The sequence below is a fragment of the Rasamsonia emersonii genome (genome assembly GCF_000968595.1).
Source record: "Rasamsonia emersonii CBS 393.64 chromosome Unknown ctg1118621760090, whole genome shotgun sequence".
Taxonomy (NCBI): domain Eukaryota; kingdom Fungi; phylum Ascomycota; class Eurotiomycetes; order Eurotiales; family Trichocomaceae; genus Rasamsonia; species Rasamsonia emersonii.
This window is the reverse complement of record NW_013563197.1, coordinates 22,992-47,751: the sequence shown is the minus strand read 5'-3', so window position 1 is coordinate 47,751 and position 24,760 is coordinate 22,992. Positions and strand designations below refer to the sequence as shown.

Below are 24,760 nucleotides of genomic sequence, written 5' to 3'. Positions count from 1 at the left end.
CATGTCATCCTGAACTGTCGCAACCACTGTGTCGCAGCAATGTCGGACGCAGACGTCGAGTCGGTGAAAGCCTACAGGCAGCTCGTCAACGATCTCCTAGCGAAAGCTGCTGAGGTCAAGCCGGAGAAGCAGATCGAGCCGCCTTTGACAGAGGCAGACCTCGGAGGGGCGATATGGCACATACCCCGACCGGAGGGAGATACAGAGACGGAGCAGAATCAGCAAGCAAACTATGCTGCTGTGGAAACGGCTTTCAGGGAGAAATTTTACGAGCTACTTGTGAGTTACACCGCCTTGCGCATCTTGTCCATCGGCCCTCAACCTTGTCGCTAATGGTGTGAAGGCCACAACCTCGATCGACGACCCTGCGTTTACGAACATATGGAATCTCTTGGACATCGTCTCGATCTTCTCTGACAACGGTTGGTGTCACCTGCATCTGTTTATGTGCAGAATCTGACGTGATTTGCCTCTTAGAACAATGCGAACCTGGCCTTATTTTCTGGCTTATTGAGGAGCTTCTTGACAGTCAGACAATCGAGGGCTGCCGAAAGGTGTTTGACTACCTTGAGTCGCGAAGAGAAATAAATACAGCGGTACGTCTACGCTGTGCGCTTTCGTCTCTCGACAGGTCGACTGACATCACCATAGAAACACTTCAAGCAGAAGAGCTTGATCATTCTCCGTTCTTGCAATGAACTGCTTCGACGACTTTCCAGGGCCGAGGACACGGTTTTCTGTGGAAGAGTCTTCATTTACATGTTCCAGAGCTTCCCACTTGGCGACAAGAGCTCCGTCAACCTCCGAGGAGAATTTCACACGGAGAACGTCACCACCTTTGACGAAATCCCGAAGAAACAAAAACATGATGAAATGGAAACTGATACGACTGGTGCAAATGAAGCACCTGCAGAATCGGAGGCTGAGAAACCTGTCGACGACCAAAAGCTTGATGGGGATCAGTCGACGGAAGAGGCACCGAAGCCTCCGGAAGTTGTCGTGTCAGACAATAAGGACGCAGAGAAGGAGAAAAGTATTGATCTGGACGCTCTGTATCCGATATTCTGGGGGTTGCAAGCATATTTCTCCTCACCAACGAAGCTCTTCGACTCTCAGCATTTTGCGTCATTCAAGAGCGGTCTCGAAGCGACCCTGTCGACTTTTAAGCTCATCAATACTGATCTTGACACTCGAAGCGCTGCGAAGACTCCAGATGAGGTTCGCAGAGGGGTGAAACGCAAGCGAACTGGCGATGGTGCCGAAATTTCAAGCACCTTCAACCCTAAGTACTTGACTAGCCGGGAGCTGTTTGATCTAGAGGTAATGCCCACTTGCCACAATTCTTTTGAACTACACTGACCCTACATTAATGCAGGTTAACGATATTGCCTTCAGACGCCATGTTCTAGTACAGGCGTTGATACTCTTGGACTTTATCCTCTCTCTTACACCCAAGGCCAGGTCGAGGTTACCGAAGACAATAAACAGAGCTGTAGTTTACAATTACGTTGCGAGCGAGGAGGATGTAAGAGATCTCCCCTTCTGCCTTCCATTTTGATTGGGACAATTTCTCATGCTGTGTAGGCCAAATGGGCAGCACAAACCAGGGATGCAATTGCAGAATACCTTCAACAAGGCCTCGAGGGCAAGTTTTACTACCGCATGGTTGATACCGTTCTCTCGAGAGACAAAAACTGGGTTCGCTGGAAGGTCGAGAATTGTCCACCCATCGAACGGCCAGCGGTTTCGTTGGAAGACTATCTCGATGCACGGGAAAACGCCACTAAAGTCTTTTCCAGCAAACGTCTCCGGCCTTCCCCAATGGGTTCTCTCGATCTGAAATTCCTCTCTGACGCGGAAAATGGTGCCAGTCTCGAACGCTTGAAGGATCCGGATCGGTAAGGACATGTGTGTTCTGCATGAGGAGCATTGACTGATTGTCGACCAGATTTAGAACGCCTGCTCCTGACTCATACATGATGGGTATTGTTGATGATGATTTCGATATCGACATGGCCAAGACGAAGGAAGAAAAGGACGATGCGATGAGGGCGAAGGCTAGTAAGGTGTGGCGAACATTACGGCTTACAGCTAAAAGCAAGCTCGGTCTCTTCGATAAGATTGAGGATGGCAATAATCTCAAGGTGCTGTTTGAGAGCCCCCAGCCACCCGAAGAGGCTAAGAAAGCATCAACGGATGCGGACAAAACCCCCCAGAATACGGAAAACCCCGACGAGAAAGATCGTCCGGCGGACTCTCAGAAAGAGACCAATGATGCAACTCCACGGGAGGCAGAACAGCCACCTACCGAAGCCACTGCCTCATAGTGGCATCCCCATTGTCTTGCAGAAACGTCTCTTTGTCGAAGATCTGAGTCCAATGCTGCCTGGTGCAGCTGGGGACGGATAACACTTGGCGCATGCGAACAACCTACATTATGATTCCAAATCAGAAGAGCATGTCGGGAGCTCACGGGTGCATACAGGCGCTTTTTCGGAATGAGGAGTCACTGGATAGTTTTGGAACCACCATTGCCACTTTCGCAGTGGCTGTCTGTATTATTTGAAGACACGGGATAACAAGATACACGCGCCAATGACATCAGATTTGTTGCCCTGAGGCCGACACCAGGTCTACCGGTCCATCGAGGGGCAGAGATGAGGAAATGAGCAGGACCTATTACGGAGGACAGCAGGCTACGGCAATGATTGTCATTCTTGATCGTTTATGAAGTCATGTACTGTACAGTAGTGTATCATAGAATGCACGCAGTGTGCAAAGACGATACGGTAATGGAAGCCAAGACCCTGTACTGCATGCCATCTGTCAAGGCAGCGAAACACCCGCAGCGGGCACTCAGTCGGTCCGCCGGGCAGCCGCACAGCTGTAACTTTAAGCCGGGAAATTGCAGGGGACGCGCGTTGCCGGCAGGGTCGATGATTACCTGGCTGGGCAGGCATTCTTATTCGACTCTTGTTTCAAGGGACTGCGAGTCGTGCTTAGCTGCAATTAGAGCTGTTCTCGATTCTCAGGCTTCAACTCTCCGCCAACGCGTTATCCATTCGGAGTTACCATAAATCCACGACTGTCGTTCGGCTTATCCCGCAGACGACGTGACGGCCGGCCGGCGCAGGAAGAATTCTCCGTATGGCACAGCACTGGAGGAACAACTGCACAGGACGATGCACGTCTGTGCGGGCTGCAGTCGACCAGGCAGGCAGTCCAGTTCTCAAGGCCTCTGCAGGCGCTCCAATCAGACACGTCCCATGCTGCCTCGAGACGCCTCCACCCTTGCAGCGACGCTGGAGACGCCAACCTCCGGCCCGTTTCATGGGCTCGGATTATTTATCCCCTCTCCAGTTCGCCATACGTATCAGACTCGGCCAGAACCTTCGAGTCAGACCCCTGTCGCGATCCACTATGGCCCGACAGCCTTGGCAGACAGATCAACCTCTCGGGAAGCTCCATCCAGCAGTCTAACAGTCGGCATATCCGGAGTATAATACACGAAGTGCGAGAGCATCGAGCGGGACAACGACAGAGATAGGGGCGAGAACAATGGTCATTAGGGACGTTCATTCAGGCACCGGTCGTGTACTTCGTCAGGAATGGGTACGTTTCCTCCTCGTCCAAGTCCAGACTGAACCATGGCTAACATCCCGATAATGCCGGCTAGTTCCCGGAAACCGACCCAAACTTTCGAGAAGTAAACAGGCCGTGATCTGGGACGGCGCCTATGCATCCGTCGACGGGCTGTACAGTACGGAGTAAGCTCACAGAAGAGAAGCGAACTACACGTGCGTCTGAACAAGGATGGATTGCTGTTGAGATCAGAGATTTGTCCTGCCAGGCCTGTTTCATTTGCGACGCTGACATTGCTGCTGACATTTGCTGGTGCCTACTGCTATTGCTGGACTAAAATGACCGAAACCATGCCCAGGGTTATAATCGCGTCCACCACATGCGATCGATCATCGGAGCAATTTCAGCAGCAAAGATAGCGTTGCTGGCGTCGACGACGGCCGCTTCTAGGTGCTTGGCCAGGCGCCATCCAGGCTTCGACCGGCGCGGTGGACCCCAAATGGCGCGAGTTAGAGCGATCGAACGTCCGGCGAAAGCGTCCGGAACGCCCTCCGCCCGCAAACACGCCCACTGGGGGGCCGTCGTTGGCGTCACACCTCCGCAAATCACACGTGGAGGAGCAGAGTTTAGATGGCAGCAGTAAAATGAAGGGGCACGGCTGTGACAGCGCTGCACGCGGGGCGACAGATGGCCTGTCCGTCGGAGCCGAGCTCCATGGTGCCAATCGGCGCGTCCTGAACGCTCGCGCACACTCTCTTCCAGACTCGCGAGAACCGTTTCTTGTCAACCATGATCCGTGGTTTCTCACACATCACACTGGCGCTGTTCTTGGAGTTGGATCTACACTGTCGCTGCTACTCTGTACCGAGGCCCGACTCCCGATATTCCCCGCCCACCCCGGTAACGCGTCATGCATCCAGCCTGTTATGTTTAATGCCTTGACCTGATTCCCCCAGGACTCGGCACGATTTGACCAGGCCAGTCACCGGCTCGCCAATGACCTGGCGCTGAGACGGTATCCGCAGGGGGGTCCCAGTGCCGCGCAGGGACTGTCTGAACTCTGAACCTCAGCAGTTAAGCAGCCGCTCAAGTTTCAAGCTGGTGGATATCTTCTTTGATAGAGACTACTACTAGACGCTTAATCTGCATCCCGTCACTCGGCGTCCCCGTTCTAAATGTCATCGCAGCTTCGCGACTCGCGGGAACAGTAACCCCTGCAGCGGGATCGGAACCGGCTTGCAAAGATCTGTCCCTTGCTAAGACTAAGAGGCTTGCAGTTGCAGACTGTATGGAGTACTGTACAGAGGACACGGCAACAGACCAACAGTCCATCAGCAGGTTAAACCTTAACTCCTATGATGGTTGCCTTTGTGACCAAATGTGACGAAGCTGAACAATTGCCTTCTTCTCACCAATCATTGAATAGCAGATCCCTCGCCCATGCCCTCGTCTTGTTTACTACCGCGACCATTTATTCCAGGGAGGGACACTAGTCACAACTCAGCCGCCGGTGATTTCCCGGTTATCACTATTATCAGATCCGCATCGTGACAATTCCCAGCAGAAGTCAAATCGATCTAGCGGCAGGTATCCACCGCCCCTTGTCACTGCCCGAATTTGCCCATGGTTTGGGCCGCCTTTACTTTGGACGTTCGGACCAACACTCTAGTGGCAGAGCAACGGTGCCGTCGCTGGAAGCTATCCCGTCCGTGCTTCAGCGGGTCCCGAGTGTTCTGAGTCTTGACTACGGAGTATTCCTTGATGATGACATCTCTAAAGCTGACAAGTAGCCACTAGCATACATCACTAACTGACCGATCGGGCCTCATATCACGTTCCCGGGATTCCTGCGTATAAAATCGTATGCGCCGGCCTGTTCTAATGCGACACAAGCCTATGGTCGGTTGGCAGATAGTGAGCTTCCTTCTGGTCTTTTCCAAGGCCCACCTGACGAGATTTATTGGGGGTGAGGGGTGGTTCAACGTTGGTGTCGGATGAGGGTGTATGCACCAGCGCCACTGCAGTCTGGCCTGTCTCTCTTTTTCTTCTGCGGCGATGTCACTGCCACTCTCTCAGCCTTTAGGTTCCAAGGCAAGGTGAAGCAGGCAGACCCAAATCCTTTCCTACCCCACTAAATTTCCCATTCTCTTCCCGTGTTCTCTGGCGACCCTAGAAGTTGGTCACCGGCAACGCTTGGAGTCACTTACTATGTGCCCCACTGCAAATGACTGTGTCTGACTGTCGGTCCCCGGTTGTCGTGTCTGACTCATATCACGAATGATCTTGTCTCCGGGGGATTCCTGCGGCTGGTGGTTCTGAATTGGAAATACCGGATCGGATCGATGAATGACAGGAGCATCCACATGGGTGGGCGTACAACTGAACCCTGGTCGGCCCTGGAGAGATGTGATCTGCCGCCGTTGAGAGGTTAGCCTGTTCCTCGCCTCGCGATCGGCCTTTTCCGAGTGGTTGCTTGTCCACCACCATCGCAGCCATGGTTTGGGGCCATCGGAATGGTGGGCAAGACCGTGAATGGTCGTTCCCGTCTCTAAAGTTGATCGACAGCCCAGACGTTTCAAGGCTTATGGAGCCAACGCACTACTGACCATGCGGGTGCTTCAACCACATGGTGCTCTTCTCCAGCTCCGAGCCTCTGTCGTCTGTGCTCATGACAAGGGTAGGCGGGCTAGTCAGATATCGCATAGTACGGGATCTGTGTCTTGACCAAGGGTTTTACGCTGAGGGGCAGTTGGCGCCGTGCCCTGGTCAGAAGCTGACCTAGAGTTACTCTCGAATGCATGGCAGTTCATGTCTCTAGTCCTTTCCGTGCATGTTTCTCAAATCGTGGACTGTTCACAGTTGGTAGTCGCACCGCTTCGTACCACGCAGGATGGAACCCGTTATGGGACCCGGTGGGTGGACTAAAATAAGCATGAAAGCGACACACTGGGGCGAGACATCCATTCCGTCTGTGGCAATCGTTCAAACCTGGGGCCCAAGCAGGCTGTAGCTAGCCATCCAGCCAGCTTCTAGGGCGTTCCGCTCCACCAGGATCGGGGGGTTTCGAAGGATGCAAATGCTCCTAAGTCGCCCTCGATATTGTCTGTTGCTTTTGGCACATCTAGATATTCGCCAGCACGACTGATTAGAGAATCAGGAGCACAGACTTCCTTTGTCCTTTTCTGAGAACGCGCCTCTAAAGCACCCAGTGGCATCGTCTTCTATCTATTTTTTTCCTTCTCCTTCTTTCGTTCCTTGATTGTTGGCTGGTCCTCTTCTATTCTTCAATTGCAGTGCACTTCTACTTGCCTAAAGCTGGTAAATACCAGTGATGGATCAAGCCGTATCCCTCTGCTAGTGATATTATCTTCTGTCACCCTAAGTCCAAGCTACAACTTCTGAGGCCCCCGGCGCCTTCTAGTGTTGTTGTCAGCCTATCTACTTTAAGAGAACACGTCCGGTATCTCGCCGTAGCAGAGCTCCAATCGATATCACTCCGCTGGGCCCCGATGTTAGCTCATCTTATCCACCACAACCGTATTCTTCCAGCCACGTGAAGCTAAGTTCGAGAAAATAAGGTAGGCAGCGGTTGATCGTCATGTCCACCATGTTCCTTTGCCTCCAGCCTAGTCCGCACCTGTCCTGATTTCGTCATACCCATGCGTTAGACCCCTCTAAGTCGCCGGTGACGGTGTATGGCGGCGGCACCCTTCCCTTTCTTGCCCATCTTATTCTGTTCCCCCAAGGAGCTGTGTCCCTGTATGCTGACGGACAGCCACTTTGTTTCCGATGACATCAGTCCTTTCTTACGGGAAGTTGTTTTCCAAGGGTAGTTCGTGGTAGCATTTCACCGGTAGCATCTCTGTGCTGATCCTGGCTGGAAGGTAACCAAGGAGCTGCACGCCCAAGGCCGATCGTCACCCTGCAAGTCCATCTTTCTGCCAGCGCTGCCCTGGTCGACTTGCACCAACACCGTCCTCCACCTATCAGTGGCTGCTTGGCCGCGATCACGCCTTGGGAAACCGTACCCAGTTTCTCTGGCTCTGAGAGATCCGCTGCTGCTTCGCCTTAGGCTTGTCTTTGGCACCCAGTCAATCTTCATCCTAAGCCGTTTCCGATATCGCAGAAGAATTCTGTCCCCATACGAAATGTACAGCAAGTGGACGGCAGCTTCTTGAAAGATCGATGGCCGATATCTACCGTTTGATTTCAGATTCGTCGCCTCCAGTCTCACCCCTCACGCCCTCGACCTCGAACTACACAGCCGCTCCATATTGGCGAAGCGGACAAGACGGAAAAGATAATATGACGTTTGTACCTGCTGCTGCGCCTTTCTCGACAGTAGATCCCGGAACGAATGGCGAAGCGAGTCGACCCGAAACAGACTTATCATCAGCTTTCAAGTCCCAAGAGAACATCCCCTTTACATCTAATCTAGGCCATCAGGAGTATCTTCAGTCCCCAAAATCCTTCCCAGGGGACAAAGAGGTCAACCAGCGTACAACGGGTGAAACTTGCAACAAAAGGAGACTTCAGGAGTGGAATCGCAGCGATCCCAACATCGCCAGTACTTCCAAGTCGGACTCACCGAGCCCGGGGCTGCAGAAGAGATTCAATTCAATTGGAGGAAACGATCCGGATGCTTTTGGCGAAGAGCACATCGAAGATGCCGCTGAGGTCGTCAGCCCGGTAGATGAAGCAGATACCTCTGCGGAGGGTGGACAGACGAAGTCCGCCTCTGAACAGAGCTCAGAGAAGAAGAAAACGAAGCGATTTCGGTAGGTTGTCGACTACATAAAGCGAGATCACTGTGAATCAAAGCTGATAGACACAGTCTCACTCACAGCCAGACTCGCTTTCTGATGAGCGAGTTCACCAAGCAAGCACATCCAGATGCCGCACAACGGGAGAGACTGTCGAAGGAAATACCTGGATTGAGCCCTCGTCAAGTCCAGGTGTGGTTTCAAAACAGGTGACGAGGTGAATTTTCCATCCATAAAAGCAGAGCCTAACGTGTCAATTCAGGCGAGCAAAGTTAAAGCGTCTTACGAGTCAAGACCGAGAGAGAATGCTCAAGTCCAGAGCACTTCCCGATAACTTCGACATGACCCAGGTGCTGCATCAACCTTACGGTGGCCGGACGTCTGGGACTCCTCTTACCTCTCCACGGACGCATCGATCGTCATTCGCAGGGAACGGTGAGCCAAAGCCTTTGGTTGTTAATACCGTCAAGAGAGGAAGTGGCGATGACTACCCGATCTCACCATCGAGCGCGACATCTGCGTACGGGAGTTATATCGTTTCGCCGACTTCCGGTGCACCATCCGAGAATCTTTCCCCAACCTCTACGACAAGTAACAGAACAGCTATCTCTGCCCCAAGCGCCAGCCTCGCTGGGGCAGATCATCGGACTCCCGGCACGTTGCCTCGATCTCACAGTTTCTCCGCGGCCTATCATCATACCTGGCATCCAATGCAGAGGTTACAGTTGCAGACACCGGATTCGCGTTCAAGAGCAGACTCGCTGAGTTTCCCACTGCGAGCTGACCTTCCATACGCTGGAGGCACGCTACACGAAAATGTTGGTAGTTCAGTACCGGGCATCGCTCAACCTCTTCAGAGCCCGGTCTCACAGACCGGGACGGATACTGGGTCTATGCGACCTATCTATCAGAGTAGGCCTTGATTTCCTTCCCCTGATTGTCCTAATTATCAGGTGATCCCTTGTATACTGATGAACGTGTAGATGAGCAGTTACCGAACAGCCAGGCACCTCCATTTCCACGAATCCAGCAGACATCGGAGGACTCGCGCAGTGGATTTCCTGTAGGACCGAGTTACCGGCAGATCCCTGCCCTGCAGACCGCACAACTTCCCCTGTCGCAAGACTATCAAGTTTCTCCATACACCCCGCCATTTAATCTCGATTCATTCTATCCATACACGCAAGATAACTCGTCTGCCATGAGTCTGCCGACGTCATACCTGCGCTCGGATGGAGAGTACGAATCACCGAGCAATGGTTTGCAATATCCGGCCAACGGTGAATTGGGAAAACCCTCAATTCCGCATCCACAGGGGGCGACGTAGCACAGCTTCGTCTGGTTCATGCGTGATTCAGCGGTCATCGTGGGATGTGATGTTGTGTTATGGACTTTTTTTTTAAAAAACACATAAAGCTGAATAAAAATAAAAGACAGGGTGCAACCATTTTCTCTACCATATCGAATTATTCGGATGGTTCTCTTCTCAAGCCTGCGTTAGTGCTGGAGAATTGAGGTCACCTTTTTTGTGTTCTTTTCTTTTCTTTTTTTTATTTAACACCCTTCTTCCTCTCAAATCGCTTAAGATAAATTCTTTTCTTTTCACTAAGTCTTCGGTCTTCGGTTTTCATCAGCATGCCGCATGTCTTGGGGAGTTTATTTCGTTTCGCTTCGCTGTTTCGAACAGTTGTATTATTATATTGATTATATAGTTCATGAAACTGACTAGAGTTTGTTGAGCCTGCTGACAGATAACCATTATATATCCAATCTCATCTATCCAATCTCGTCATCGCGAATTGTGTTTGAATGAATTGCCTTTTTTTGCTTGTTGGGGATTGCAAGATGATGTTAGTTAATCATATAGAAAATAGATTGGATGTTCAAACTGTTACCTATCAGGTCAGACATGCTGTACATACTGTTACAGTCTCTGTACGGTGTATTCAGCATGAAACGTATGTACTGTACATTATTTAGATTACTCCCAGAAATGTACATACATGTATTTCGGATCGCTTTGTGGAATTTTTTTTGGTTTGAATGAAATCATCCTCCTCCTCATGACCAACAGCTGGGTTGTACGGCTATGACTATGGAATAATGTATCCTTTGAAGCCATACGGAGTCTTATTTATTCTCCACTGAACCTTGGCTAAATTCCTCAAGTCCGCGAACGAACCACACAAGAAACAGGAATAATAAGCACACAGCCATAGGCAGGTGTCATCCGAATTCTCTACATCGAGATTGGATCGATCGATCTATCGATTCGACCGAAAGCGATAATGTATTACTCACTCATTCACTCGCGCTGACCACTCACAGCGTTCCTATATCCAATACAGACAGCCTTCCACCAATCAGCAAAATGTTTTGATGCGGGTGGCGTTTCCGCTAACCAATCACGACGCAGATGTTGGTAATCCGACGACAACGGATGCAAGTCTGCGGCCTTGGCCCTTGGAAGCAGATCTTCCATATTTGCCGATTTGGGTAGGTGTTCAACTGTTCTTTTGACTGGGGGCTTCAGGTATAGAGGTATATAAGGATGTAGTGTGGTCTTGATCAATTCTCTTCTTCTTCATCAGTGTCAGTGCCAGTCAGTGCCAGTCTTTCAAATTTGCTAGATCAGGGAGCGCTTTGGAATTGAACTCCTCCGTTTCCACGAAACTCGGAGTATAGTTGGCCATTGAGCTTTTATCAACCACTTGATATTCTCCCCAATTGAGATATACACCCGTCACAATGGTCCGTCCTTCGACCTGCTGCCGTATTTCTCAGGACGGTGGCTGCGTCTGCGCCGCTCAGGCCAGGTGCGCATGCGGCAAGGAAGCGGCCGACGCATGCAATTGCGGAAAGAATACTACTCCTATCACGGGGCCGAAGTGCTCGTGCAGTACGTTTCTCTCCTTTAATTTCTTCTCTCAGCTTTCATGATGGCTGCTGACTGGATATCTTCACTCTAGGAATGCGTCCCGCTGGACAGTGCACATGCGAGCGGGCAGTGACTGAAAACCGGCCTGTGACGGGCGAGGCTTGCCCGTGTGGAAGCAGACCTGCTGGTAAGTTCTATCCCTGCTTATCTCGATTATTATCAATGTTAATCTTGTCTCCTGCACAGGATCCTGCACATGCGAAAAGGCCGATGCCGTGGACTCTGCTGCCAATGCCGTTTATGATGCCTTTGAGACGGATTTCACTGGCAAGGCGTGAGCTGGGAGTCTGTCAGATTTCGACAATTGCTTTTCTTCATTTCTTTCTTTCTCTACCTTCATGATTCATGAAAGTATGTTTTGAATGGGCTGGGATTTTTGGAGTTTTGGAGGTGCGGGTATTCGGTTCGTTTTTGCATTTTGTTACCTGTACTGTAGTAAATACATATGTCTTCTATACTGTATAAGCACATGTACAACGTCATGAACAGAAGATGCATACCATGTAGGTCCTAGTGAAATAAGCTCGAAATACTTCTTGCGTCACGTGTCTCATGCGGGCCGCATCAATGTTCTTCCCGGGCCGCCGTTAAGTCCGCGGCGCTAACCGAGTTCGGCCTAAGCTGATCGTCGTCAGCAAAGCCGCCAGCCAACGAGCTGTGAGCACTCGCCGCGGTTTACCTGGGCGGAGCACAGTCCTGCCCGGCATCATCACGAGTTGGGTTGGCATCGTGGACGTGTGCCTCACCGTCGTGCCCTGTTCTGCGCGATATTCTTCTTTTTTGACTCAGACCAGACCAGATTAGGCGCCGTCTCGATCGGAGTTTCCAATGGAATTGCCCCGTCTCCACCCTGCCTGATCGTCCCGGATAGTATAATCAATCAAGCCCCTTTCACGTCATCTCCGGTCCAGCATCGTCGAGATTTTCCCTTTGCCGCCACGCCCACGCGATGCTGGGCACACGATACGCGCATTTTGGTTGAGAGCTATGGTTTTGCTGGATGCCCTGCTGCTTTCCCCATAGGAAGAGCGGTTGTTTCCTGAACACCACCACGTCGAAGGTCGAGGGGGGCTTGTTTTTGGGAAACCAACAAGATGTCGTCGATGCGAGGCTTGGTCCAATTCATTGCGGACCTGCGCAATGCCAGGGCGAGGGAACTCGAGGAGAAGAGGATCAACAAGGAACTGGCCAATATCCGGCAGAAGTTCAAGGACGGGAATCTGAACGGCTACCAGAAAAAAAAATACGTCTGCAAGCTGCTGTACGTCTACATCCAGGGTTACGATGTGGATTTCGGTCACCTCGAGGCCGTCAACCTGATCTCGGCCAAGAACTATTCCGAAAAGCAGATTGGATACCTGGCCGTCACCCTGTTCCTCCACGAGCAACATGAGCTCCTCCACCTGGTTGTCAACAGTATCCGGAAGGACTTGCTCGATATGAATGAGCTGAATAACTGCCTGGCGCTGCATGCGGTGGCCAATGTCGGAGGCCGCGAGATGGGTGAAGCCCTAGGTGCGGACGTGCATCGACTTTTGATCGCTCCGTAAGTCCCATTCCGACCTGTTGGTTACAAACTGCCCCTGACAATATCACCTCGCGTAGGACTTCCAAGTCATTCGTCAAGAAAAAGGCCGCGTTGACTCTTCTCCGTCTCTATCGCAAACACCCCAGCATCGTGCAGCAGGAGTGGGCAGAGCGAATTATCTCCCTCATGGACGATCCTGACCTGGGAGTCACATTATCTGTCACCTCGCTTGTTATGGCATTGGTCCAGGCCAACCCAGAGCAATACAAGGGCAGCTATGTCAAAGCCGCCCAGCGGCTAAAGAAGATCGTGGTGGACAATGAGGTGCCTGCTGACTATTTCTACTATCGCGTTCCGTGCCCGTGGCTTCAAGTGAAACTGCTTCGGCTTCTGCAGTATTACCCGCCCTCTGGTATGCACATCCAAAGCATGTTCCACCGATTCTGACTATGAGCTAACACTGTCAAAGAGGATACGCATGTTCGACAACTCATCCGGGAATCGCTTCAGCAGATCATGCATAATGCGATGGACACGCCCAAGAATGTCCAACAGAACAATGCCCAAAACGCCGTTCTTTTTGAAGCCATCAATCTTCTGATTCACCTTGATACGGAACACGATCTCATGATGCAAATCTCTGCCCGACTTGGGAAATTTATTCAGTCGCGTGAGACCAACGTTCGGTACCTCGGACTCGAGGCTATGACACACTTCGCCGCCAGGGCTGAGACCCTGGATCCCATCAAGAAACACCAGTCCTTCATTCTCGGCTCGCTGAGAGATCGTGACATCAGTGTCCGGCGCAAGGGTCTTGATCTAATCTATAGCATGTGTGACACGACCAATGCGCGGCCGATCGTGGCTGAACTGCTTTCGTATCTACAGTCAGCAGACTATGCCATCCGGGAGGAGATGGTCTTGAAGATTGCCATCCTGGCGGAGAAATATGCCACCGATGCTCGATGGTACATCGATACGTCTTTGAGACTCCTTGCCTTGGGGGGCGACCATGTTAGCGACGAGGTGTGGCAACGGGTGATTCAGATCGTCACCAACAACGAAGAACTCCAGGCCTATGCTGCAGACCACCTCCTCCAATATCTCAAGGGCGACTGCCATGACAGCCTGATCAAGATCGGCAGTTATATATTGGGCGAATTTGGCCATCTGATCGCAGATAACAAGGGCTGCAGTCCGATTGAGCAATTCCTGGCTCTGCAGTCCAAGATGTTTTCGTGTTCTGACAATACGCGAGCCATGATTCTTTCCGCGTTCATCAAGTTCGTGAACCTCTTCCCTGAGATAAAGCCCCAGCTTCTGCAGATGTTCCGTCTCTACAGCCACTCCCCGGATCCCGAGTTGCAGCAAAGAGCGTTTGAGTACCTCAAGCTGGCGACGCTACCGACGGACGATCTCCTTCGAACGGTTTGCGATGAGATGCCGCCGTTCTCGGAGAGGGCGTCGGCCTTGCTGTCCCGCCTGCACCAGAAGACCGCTGGCACAAGTGACAAGAAGACATGGGTCGTGGGAGGCAAGGATGCCAACAAGGACCAGAAAGAGATCATGATGGCACAGAATACCGGCCTGAAGCGGTCATTCACGACTATTGTCAATGGGGGCACTAACGGCACGAATGGCGCAGTCAAGGGCTCTGCCTCGGAAGATCTTGCAGGACTTGATCTGACCGGGAGCAGCGAACCGGCGGCGCCCAACCTCGCCAGCGCCGCCCACCTGAGCCCCGACTGGGAGATTGGATACAACCGGCTGTACTTTGCTGACGAAGGCGTCCTCTTCGAAGATGCCCAGATCCAGGTGGGCCTGCGGTCCGAGTACCGCGCGCACCTGGGTGTTGTCAAACTCTATTTCACGAATAAAGCGTCATTTTCGATCGGATCGTTTACGACGACTCTGGACAACCGGTCCCATCCGAACCTGAAGATTGACACGAAGAGCCTGCCGGATTCGATGGTCCCGCCGGCGGGTCAGACACAGCAGACACTGTTTTTTGAAGCTAACGGCGCTTTTTCGGATGCGCCGACCATCAGGATATCGTATCTTGCCGGCGCCCTGCAGGCATATACGCTGCAGCTGCCGATTCTGATGCACCGATACATGGACCCGTCGGAGCTGTCGGTGGAGGATTTCTTCAAGCGATGGAGACAGATCGGTGGACCGCCGTTGGAAGCTCAGAAGACATTTGGCGTTACAGCTAAAGGACGGACCATCAACGAGACGTTTACGCGGAGGATAGTAGACGGGTTCCGGTGGAAGATCCTGAATGGGGTTGATCCCAACCCGAAGAACGTCGTTGGATGCGCCGTCTACCAGGCGCAGGGAGGCAAGACCGGCTGTTTGCTACGGCTGGAGCCGAATTATGAGAAGAATGTAAGTTGCCGGTCAACAAGGGAAGACTCTTAAGAACAGTCTGACTGATAATGACGCTACAGATGTACCGCATCACGATCCGGGCGACGCAGGAGCACGTCCCCCAGGCGCTAGTCCGCCAGATGGAGCAGAAACTGTCCCAAGGTACGACCATGGACAGTGATCGATGAGACGATACCCATATCGCAGTTGGTCGCATAGAAAGCAAAAAGGTGTAAAAATGCCGTTTAATAATTTGAGCGAAAGGGGCTGGAAAAAAAAGAAAGACACGATCGATTGATGGGTTGGTCGATCACAACTTCTTTTTTGAATTGAATTGACTGGACTGGACTGGACAGACCCAGAACTCTTCATTTTGTTCTTCCTGCTGATTATATTATCGTTCTTGGAAGATGATTGATAGCGATAGCGATTTTTTTTTCTCTTATTCTTTTCGCTTCTCTTTTTACCCCTTCTTGCTTTTGGATTTTCTGTTTTATTCTTATAACATTTTCTTGTTATTCTAGTTTATTTTTCTATTTTGACTTTTTTTTTCCATTATTCATTATATCATTCGTCATAATGGGTTGCGCCAGATGCAGTGTGCAGTCAGTGCAGTACAGTGTATTTATGTAATGTACATAAACATACATACATATTCCTCGTTTTTCTTTCTGTTGTCTTCTCGTCTCTTCGTCTTTGTTTTCTTTCCTTCTGCCTGTTATCCCAGGCAGGCTGGCATGGCATGGCATGTCAATTAAAGCGGCCCCTTTTTTTCTCTTTTTCTTCCCGCTTCTCTCTTTGGTTTCCTTCTATCTAAGGTCAATGCAGGATGTATGTGTATTTATTAATTAGGAAGGCTCGAAAGGATAACACGGTCAGACGACGGTCAGGGCAGGGAGCGTCGGGCTTGTAATTATACTAGAGGCATAGCATAGCATAGGATGGAGAGAGATACTCCATAGGTATCTACCTGTGGAGGTACCAGCCCGTCGAATTGTTTTCACACAATCTTTGCCTGGGATTTCGGCGGTCGTTCGCCAAAGATGGTCGTGCCCACGCGCACTTCGTCGCTGCCCAGCATAATCGCGCCCTCGAAATCGGAGCTCATGCCCATGCTCAGCTCGAACGACGCCGCCTCATCCCCTTCCAGCCCGAGCTCCTTGATAACCGCATCGCGCGTCTGCCGCAGACAGACGAAATCCTCATTTTCCGTCTCCGGCGTCGTGGCTTTAGACCGCGCAATCGCCCCGATCGTCATCAGCCCCTGCAAGTGCAGACGCGGGCATTTCTCGCGCACAAAGCGACACAGCGCGGGCGCATTGGCCGGCTCTACGCCAGCCTTGTTCTCCTCGCCAGAGGTATTCACCTGCACGAAGACGCGGAGTTTCTCCTCCACGTCGTCGTCGTCTTGCTGCTGTCTTTGCTTGCGCTCCCCCCACCCTCTGTCCAGCAAGCTCGCCTTCTTCTCTGTATCAACACTCTCGACGGCCCACAGCCCCCGCACGTCCCGCGCCAACGACACGCACTTGTTCGACTGCAGCCCGCCGATGAAATGCCACCGGATGCCCGCGGGCAGGATGCGCGACTTCTCGAGCAGTTCCTGGAGGTAGTTCTCGCCGAAGTGCAGCTGGGGGCCGACACCAGCAGCACTGCTGCTATCACCATCACCATCGCCGACGGGCGACGACGGCGCGTTGTATAAGGCGAGAATGTCCGAGGCAGGTTTCAGCTTGGACACGGCGACCAGGCGGACGGGTTTGGTCCGACTGACGGGCGACTTGGCGGACGCCGCGGCGATGCGGGATGTGACGGAGGAGAGGTTGGCGAGGAGCGTAGCGGTGCGAGCGGGTGATGCTAATGTCATTGTTTCAGCAGAGGAAGTCGGCGTGGTATCAGAGGTGGTATTCGTTGTGTCAGGGTCAGCGGCGGTGGAGGAAGAGGGGTGATTATCGTTGAGTGATGATGACTCCTCGGTCGAGGTCATCGCTCGGAGGAGGGTCGATCAGTCGAGCACAACGAGGATCTTCTTCTGGGGTAATACAATTAAAAATTATAAGAAAAAAAGGGGAATAATAATTTTGTGCAGTTCAGCTCCACTCACTCTGGCTGTGCAGGACTGTTGCGGAGTATTTGGTTGGTGACCGGGAATTGGAGAGAAGTTCCTAGAAGGCGGGGAAGCAGATTAACGTTAGCTAAGCTGGGGTAGGGGAACTTGTCTCGCAAATCCAATGGGCAGGAAGTTTCCTACTCAGTACTAAAATAAAAATAATTGCTTTAGAATAATTTCGAAATATATATTTTACTATACTATATAATAGATAACTCCTACCTTACCTCAATGTATGTACTGTACTACTACTGTACTACTATAGCTACATGCATGTGTATCCATTGTTATAATTTATCTGCCTTTCTTTATTCTTTGACCTAATTGATTGACGAGTTTTGGCAGAGTGTTGTCTGTCTGTCTCTTTGTTTGTTTGCTTCCTTGCTTGATGCATCTATCTGGGAAATATATACATATATGACGAGATTTACCATGTTTCATGTCCTCTTTTTTTTTAATCTCCTATCCTTCTCTGCACGTTTATTATCATTTTACCACCTCCAGAAAACCTCCACTCTGCTTTATACCTCTAGAATCCTGCATATGTACGGACATACCAACGACATCTATCGAATCGATTGTCTCTAGAGCGATCATCACGAAAACATACACAATTTATTTTTTTACTTTGACGAACATCAATCCGTGGCGATCTAGGGATATTCATTCACTTTCATCCTTGTCCTTAATTTTCCGACCAATAATCAGACTTGAATAATGTAAGTTAACGAGACTAGGCTAGGTACAAAGAAAAAAATTGACCAAATAATATCCTTTATCATCTTAACTGTATCTTGGAGAATGGTAAATAGATACCCGGGAAGCAAGTGTCATACTTCCTCTATTAATATATGATGAATAATAAGATGATGCCTATTAGTTGGTTTGGATGACCTCAATGTAAGGTGAACTTGAATTTTCACATCCATTTGCCTCAAGTTTCCCTGCTTCTTTGAACCATGTTCTCGACGGGGCATAATGTAAGTCCTGTTCAAGGATAAAATAGTGAAACAGTGTGGAAGCACTCTATCTGCTGTTCTAGATGCATGCTGATTACTCTTCTCTTATTAAAAGGCCCATGTCCAAATCCAATCAGATTTTATTACAGCAGAAAAGCTTGGCCTGCATAGGGAGTAATATCTGGGATAGACGGCTTACGTATCCCGCAGCTGACTCAATTTTCTGTAACAGAGCACCCCTCTGGTTTCATTTCCATATATGAACATGGACCTGTTCTTTCGTTCGTCTCTCTCTTTAGTTAAGGACTTGAATACAGTGATTTTAGAGATATGTATGACCGGGAATGTGTATCCCAATGATTCCCTAGACATATCGGATATGTTAGAGCAGATAAAAGTTTGAGCGTGCTCAGTACCATTGTAATTAATGCTTATAAAGTTGTGGCTGAATGTCATATATAGATAGATAGCCTGGAAGTCGAGTTTCCACGGTGAGAATAGTTCGATTATCACCGGACTCAAGGTTTTTTTTTTCTAAATCAATGAGCTATATTATAGCGGATTAAACAACTTAGAGGAGACGTCCCATTTTAGATTTCTAACAGTGTTGGTGCTTTCTGCTTGACATAATGGGAAAATTTAATGGAATTTAGCTATAAAGACTACAAAGAAAATCCTGAACAATGGTCGACTAAAAGAGTGGGATGATATTATGCAAGATTACTCCGTATGTCAACAGAAGAAATATAGATATTAGTCTATTAGGTCATTGCAAGGGGATCCCACTCATCATTGTCGATGATGACGAGTCAAGAGAATTTCCACGGTGCTAACCACGCCAGACTAGACAGTGCTTTACTGGCAAGAAGAAAGAAAGAAGGAGAAAGAGAAAGAAGAAAGAACGATATTATCCGCAAAATGGTTTTCTTTCTGTACGGAATAGACTCGCATGTGCTGCATATGGACGAGATCACGAGATCACCGCTGAAGCCTACGGCTTGGCATCCAAAACTTGCACGACACGACTTTCTTCCAACTCCCGTATCTGGACTATCACAAAGCGCTTGATCGATCTAGGCTCGATGGACTTATCTCTCGTCCGACAGGATGGAAGGGAACGAGCCGGAATGGGATTGTCGCTGTCCCATTCCTTCGGTCGGGGAGGTTTGCGAGTTGACCCACCACGATCGATCTGCCGTTTGCGATCATGACGCCCTCATCCATAAGTTTACGACGCAGGCAACACCCCACATCGGATCTGATGAGGTCATAGCGATGCGTTCTTCTTAGGTGACATCTAGGTACCCATCGACCGTGAACCAGATTGGTACCGCAGCAGGGCGAGTGAGGATGACGACGACCATGGCGGGGACATACAAAAGGAAAAGGCTCATCCCGTCTGCTTTCTTTGTAGGAGAATCGTTGGAGTTCAATATCAATATTAATATCACGCTCCGCCTTTTGTTTCTCTCACCTCCTCTCTTATGAAACAACGAGATACCTATAGCTTGACGCATTTGTTGCTACCACATACCAATCAACTTACATAATTAATATTCGAGTGGTGCAGGCACCACCAATCTCGTCTTCAATTCCTGTCGATCTCCCCCTTGCGTCTGATCACGCGAATCAAGAACACAATCTTCCGACGAGAAATTCCTGACCACGCTGACAGTCACTGGTGACTGCGGGCGAAAATTGCGAGTTGTCGATGCTCAATTTCCGAAAACGGAAGCTCGGACCAGCACGGAGGAATTCACCGGGAACTAAGGGACAAATCAACCACCAATAATTCTGAATAATCATTCAGAATAATCGTCATCATGTGCCGAAGTCTTCTCACGCTGTACGAATGGTGTCAATGTCATGAGAGCGAGGTGCACATCGCCTGCAATGGCGTTGCCGGTGGGAGTTGCACCACTGTGGCCAGTGAGACGGTCCGCATGCAATGCTACTGTCGACGCCATGCCACCACAGGCTGGGAGACCGAGGCCAAAGCGAGGAGGAAGCAGCGCAAGCTGGACAAGAAGAAGAACAAGAATTCGACGGACACCAATGGGTCGAATCGCATCCGCCGGAGATGGTCAGTATTTCCCAAGACGGAAAAGTCGGATGTGACATCGACAGCATAGCTGTCAACTGCGATCTAGTTCTTCTGGATGAATGGATGGATGGATAGATCTTTGAACGAGGGGCGGGGAGTGAGGCGTCTTCGGAGTGTTTTTTTTATCTTGGGCCATATACTCTTGACGTAGTTGTCCTGGGTGGACTTGATCGGTGCTTTGTTTTTCTGATTTGAATCTGATATCTGCATTGCTATCTATTTATTCCTAGTTTTCGTCCAGACGAAACAGTGGGAAGTGCATATCTACTGTTCTATATCTCGAAACAATCCATCATCTGGCCAGTCGCTGTTTTATCATTCTATGCCTGCTTATGTAAGCATACCGGCTAAGCTAGCGCGGAGCTCCACTGCGGCGACGACGCTAGCCATGTCGGGACTAGCGCGTGGGGCAGTTGCTGCTCCACAACGCGACCGCGTCTGCCATAAACTTCTAAGGCAAATAAATAAAACAAAGTACGGAGCAATATTACTCGAATTGTCCGTGCTGCATGCATCCTTGTTCTGCTGCCAAACATCGAAAACTGCGACCAGACTTGCAGATTGCTCCTCAGGACGGCTGACCTAGCAGTCATGGCTGACGCCGGTCAGCAAGACAATGCGTCCAGCATGTCTGGCTACGCTCCACGCTCGCCTGAGGAACGCCTGCCCCTTAACGTAGCCACGGAGCTCTCCGACAATTTCAATCGTCTTTCTCTTGCGACAGCCAATGGCACCCCACTTCCAGCCTCGTCTCCCACTCTGTCACCCAGTGCTCCTCCCGAGAGGGTGCCCTCTCGAGCGCCCTCGCGCGCGCGACATGTCTCTTCGTCTGCGACGCCCGTCCCGTCGAGAACTCCAGCGCCCCGGAGGACGCCTAGTTCAGTCTCTCTGAGGGACGAGCGGAGAGTCTCGACGCCCAGCTTGCAGAAACGTCTGTCTTCAAGCTCTTTGCGATCGGTCAGCACCAGCATGAATGACCACAGTGGTGGTCCCCGCCCCAGTTTGTCCCGGCGCTCTTCCTACAACCATCTGGCTTCTCCCACCCCAACGTCAATGTGGTCGCCCAAAAGCCCTCTCGAAACGCCCGTCGAGGCAGCAGCGCCGACAGCCTCGTCCATCGCGGCGGAGCACTTCAAGAAGGAGATCCGATTGCACGAAACGGTCGACTTGCAATCCAAGACCCTCGTCGTTATCCAGGACGCCTGCTATGGACATCGATTCTCGCGCCCTCGGACCTCCAAAGCTGCTCTGAGCACGATTGTCGAGCGCCCCGAACGGCTGCGCGCCAGCATCCTCGGCCTCTCCACCGCATATGTGCGTGTCGGGAAGAGACATGCCGGCGCAGCGTTCGCCCCGCATCCCGATCTCGAGATTGATCTCCTGCCTCCCCCGCCGTTCCAGATCCGCAAGACATCGCGCTCAGTGCCGCTGAACTCTCCGGCCGTGACCCATGTTCACGGGGCCAAGTGGATGGACGATCTGAAGGCTATGTGCGACGCTGCAGAATCCCGTCTGGCATTGAACGGCAAGGAGCTTGTTCGTCCGCGTAGTTCGGGGAAGGATGATGCTGCCAACGCTCCCAAGTTCCACGAGGGCGATCTTTATCTCTGCTCAGAGTCCCTTAATGCCTTTGAGGGCGCCTTGGGCGGTGTGTGTGAGGCTGTAGATGCGGTCTTCGCCCCGAATTCAATCCAGCGGGCGTTCGTCTGCATCCGTCCGCCGGGACACCACTGCTCCTCGAGCCACCCGTCGGGCTTCTGCTGGCTGAATAATGTCCACGTCGGCATCGCACATGCGGCCATGACGCATGGGCTGACCCACGCCGCTATCATTGACTTCGATCTCCACCATGGTGACGGGTCGCAGGCCATTGCTTGGGAGCAGAATAAGCGCGCCTATTCCGCTGCGAAGAATGCAGCCCCTCACAAGAAGACCGCCATCGGATACTACAGTCTACATGATATCAACTCGTTCCCTTGTGAAATGGGGGAAGAGGATAAAGTTCGTAATGCCAGCGTCTGCATTGATAACGCCCATGGGCAATCGATCTGGAACGTTCACCTGGAGCCTTGGAAGACCCCGGAAGAGTTCTGGAAGCTCTACAACAGCAAGTATACTGTCTTGCTTGACAAAGCCCGCAAATTCCTGCGCTTCCACACAGATCGCTTGCGTGACTCGGAAGGCTCGCCACCACCAAAGGCAGCCATCTTTATCTCGGCCGGCTTCGACGCAAGTGAGTGGGAAGGAGTGGGGATGCAACGGCACAAAGTGAACGTGCCCACGGACTTCTACGCTCGCTTTACTGCCGATGTCGTTCAACTGGCCGAAGAGGAAGGAACTGGTACGGATGGGAGAATTATCAGTGTGCTCGAGGGAGGCTATAGCGATCGAGCCTTGACCAGTGGTGTTCTCAGCCATCTTTCGGGCCTCGCAGACACACGGAGCACTATTCAGGCGCAGAACGCGGACCAACAAAGTCGTCTGGCCTCTGAGATGATCGGGCGCTTGGGATGGAACAGTGATGCGGATGACAGGATGTCCCTGGCTCAGGAGGACAGCAGAGCCGTTGTCTTTGACACGGAATGGTGGAACCGTGAATTGTTGGAGGAACTGGAGACTTTGGCCAATCCTCCACCACCTCCGCCTGCAAAGAAGCCCCGCGAGAAAACTGGTCCGACATTTTTCGCCCCGACCCAGTCATCTGCCGCTAAGGTGGTTACGCCGGTAAAGGAGCGAAAGTTAATGAGTTCGCCAAGCACGGATGCATATGTCCCTCCACCGCTCCCCGAGGTGGACTGGGCGACTGCCGCTCATGAATTGTTCAAAGCCCTGATTCCCACGGATCGTCAGACTACAAGTTGCACGCCGGAAGACCTGAACGCGGAAGCGTCTCGCGCACGTCGAGAACGAGTTATGAGCGCTGAACAGTCAGGAACCCGTGCGGCCGCTGATGAAAAGCGCATGCAGCTTCGAGAGAGGAAGCCCAAGCCATCTTTGTCTAGCACGGCAAAACTCGAGACGCCACGACGGCCGTCTTCTCGAAGCAGTCGCAGAACGACCATTGCGTCTGTGAATGATCTACCAGACCCAACGCTCGGAGTGGGTTCCGCGAAGGACTCTAGACGAAGGCAGAGTGCCTCTCCTAGTGTGATTTCTGACGCCGGTGATGCTCAAACACAGGCTGGCAGGAAGTCACCTACCAGGGCCAGTTCTCGGCCTGCCACAGCAGCAGGCACGCATCCTTCTGGAGGGGTGGTTGTCAGAAAGTCCCGAGCTACCAGCGCTTCTCGCGGTTCGACGTCAAAACGAGCTGCCAGCCCGAGGAAAGCGCCGCCGGTTCCAAAGGTGCCATCCTCGTATTTGAACACTATCCCCGCATCTTCCACGAGTGAAGGATCGCAGAATGGAGAGGTTGCCCAGTCTACACAGACAGGAGCGACGGAGAATGGAAACAAGGATCAGGATATAGACAGCCTGACCGCGGGTGTGAAAAAGCTCACCATCAAGCTCAAAGTTCCATCGCCGGAAGAGAACGCAATCCGCGAGAAGAAGGCTGCTGAAGCGCGGAAGAAAACTGGCGAGGAACCAAAGAAGGTTGCCAGTAGAAAACCGGCAGCCACAAAACCGACGAAAGCTGCAGATCCCAAGGCTTCTGCAAAGAACTCTCGGCCTGCAGCTAGTCCAAACGAACCAGCGTCTCAATCGGCAACCTCAGATCATCCAAATGGGGTCAAAGTTGACGTGCCAGTCCCCAAAGCAGAAATCTCGCCGCTGTCCAGCCCACAGGTTGACGGTGCTGGACCTGTCTCTCCATCCATCTCAGTCACTTCAGGAGGTGAAATGAAGTCTGCAGACTCCAATGAGATTCCCGCCGCTGTTCAACAGACTGGCGCGGTCATATCTCCGCCACTCACTCCAGAATCTGCTCAGACGGCGCATCCTCAGATCACTGTTCAGCCTCCAACAGCGTCTGTCGCAGCGGCTAATTTGCCAGTCTTTACGTCTACCAGCCAGATTCCATTCGCATCGGGTGACCAGCCAGGTTCTCAGCAGGGTTAACATGCCATGTGCCTGAACCTCAAGAAGCCGGAAGAGCAGTAGGCCAGGCAATAGCTTTCCCTGAGACCGCCTAAGTCCAGCATTCTTGCTCGGCTAGTGGGAGGCGGCATTGTTCAAGAATGCTCCTGACTACTGATCGAATCCTCTTTCTTTTTATTCCCCCCCTTACTTTTCCTTTCCTTCTTTTCGCTTTCCCTTTTCTTTTTCTCTTGATATCCGTACTTGTTGCTGGTTGGTTCACTGGCCGTTGGCTTGTTCTGTCAATATACCCCACAGCACATGTACAGTACAGTACAGAATTGGCATCGGTACAGGTTGGGACTTGGGACTTTGACGGTGCTTGTACGGAG

At 51.4% G+C, this 24,760-nt stretch overlaps 8 protein-coding genes across 8 annotated transcripts; 6 read left to right on the top strand and 2 right to left on the bottom strand.

The window, feature by feature from the left end:
- Nucleotides 1-759: 759 nt before the first annotated feature.
- T310_3910 (THO complex subunit Tho1) lies at nt 760-2,327 on the top strand (the record flags this gene model as incomplete). Its single annotated transcript, XM_013473178.1, has 4 exons — nt 760-1,320; nt 1,376-1,525; nt 1,585-1,898; nt 1,949-2,327. 4 exons carry the CDS (start codon nt 760-762, stop codon nt 2,325-2,327), a joined length of 1,404 nt encoding a protein of 467 aa, XP_013328632.1.
- A 5,440-nt stretch (nt 2,328-7,767) lies between these two features.
- Nucleotides 7,768-9,672, top strand: T310_3909 (Homeobox transcription factor; the record flags this gene model as incomplete). Its single annotated transcript, XM_013473177.1, has 3 exons — nt 7,768-8,360; nt 8,608-9,257; nt 9,329-9,672. The coding sequence occupies 3 exons, from the start codon at nt 7,768-7,770 to the stop codon at nt 9,670-9,672; spliced, it is 1,587 nt and encodes a 528-aa protein (XP_013328631.1).
- A 303-nt stretch (nt 9,673-9,975) lies between these two features.
- Nucleotides 9,976-10,827, bottom strand: T310_3908 (uncharacterized protein; the record flags this gene model as incomplete). The annotated part of the gene is made up of 4 exons (XM_013473176.1): nt 9,976-10,019; nt 10,268-10,310; nt 10,349-10,432; nt 10,672-10,827. 4 exons carry the CDS (start codon nt 10,825-10,827, stop codon nt 9,976-9,978), a joined length of 327 nt encoding a protein of 108 aa, XP_013328630.1.
- A 266-nt stretch (nt 10,828-11,093) lies between these two features.
- T310_3907 (Copper resistance protein Crd2) lies at nt 11,094-11,561 on the top strand (the record flags this gene model as incomplete). The annotated part of the gene is made up of 3 exons (XM_013473175.1): nt 11,094-11,244; nt 11,315-11,410; nt 11,470-11,561. 3 exons carry the CDS (start codon nt 11,094-11,096, stop codon nt 11,559-11,561), a joined length of 339 nt encoding a protein of 112 aa, XP_013328629.1.
- An 816-nt stretch (nt 11,562-12,377) lies between these two features.
- On the top strand, nt 12,378-15,369 carry T310_3906 (AP-2 adaptor complex subunit alpha; the record flags this gene model as incomplete). Its single annotated transcript, XM_013473174.1, has 4 exons — nt 12,378-12,829; nt 12,889-13,223; nt 13,281-15,199; nt 15,262-15,369. 4 exons carry the CDS (start codon nt 12,378-12,380, stop codon nt 15,367-15,369), a joined length of 2,814 nt encoding a protein of 937 aa, XP_013328628.1.
- Nucleotides 15,370-16,181: 812 nt separating this feature from the next.
- T310_3905 (Alanine racemase family protein) lies at nt 16,182-17,165 on the bottom strand (the record flags this gene model as incomplete). Its single annotated transcript, XM_013473173.1, has 1 exon — nt 16,182-17,165. One exon carries the CDS (start codon nt 17,163-17,165, stop codon nt 16,182-16,184), a length of 984 nt encoding a protein of 327 aa, XP_013328627.1.
- Nucleotides 17,166-18,512: 1,347 nt separating this feature from the next.
- Nucleotides 18,513-19,315, top strand: T310_3904 (uncharacterized protein; the record flags this gene model as incomplete). Its single annotated transcript, XM_013473172.1, has 3 exons — nt 18,513-18,579; nt 18,901-18,974; nt 19,013-19,315. The coding sequence occupies 3 exons, from the start codon at nt 18,513-18,515 to the stop codon at nt 19,313-19,315; spliced, it is 444 nt and encodes a 147-aa protein (XP_013328626.1).
- A 755-nt stretch (nt 19,316-20,070) lies between these two features.
- Nucleotides 20,071-24,410, top strand: T310_3903 (Histone deacetylase HosB; the record flags this gene model as incomplete). The annotated part of the gene is made up of 4 exons (XM_013473171.1): nt 20,071-20,334; nt 20,427-20,448; nt 20,582-20,825; nt 20,912-24,410. 4 exons carry the CDS (start codon nt 20,071-20,073, stop codon nt 24,408-24,410), a joined length of 4,029 nt encoding a protein of 1,342 aa, XP_013328625.1.
- Nucleotides 24,411-24,760: the final 350 nt, after the last annotated feature.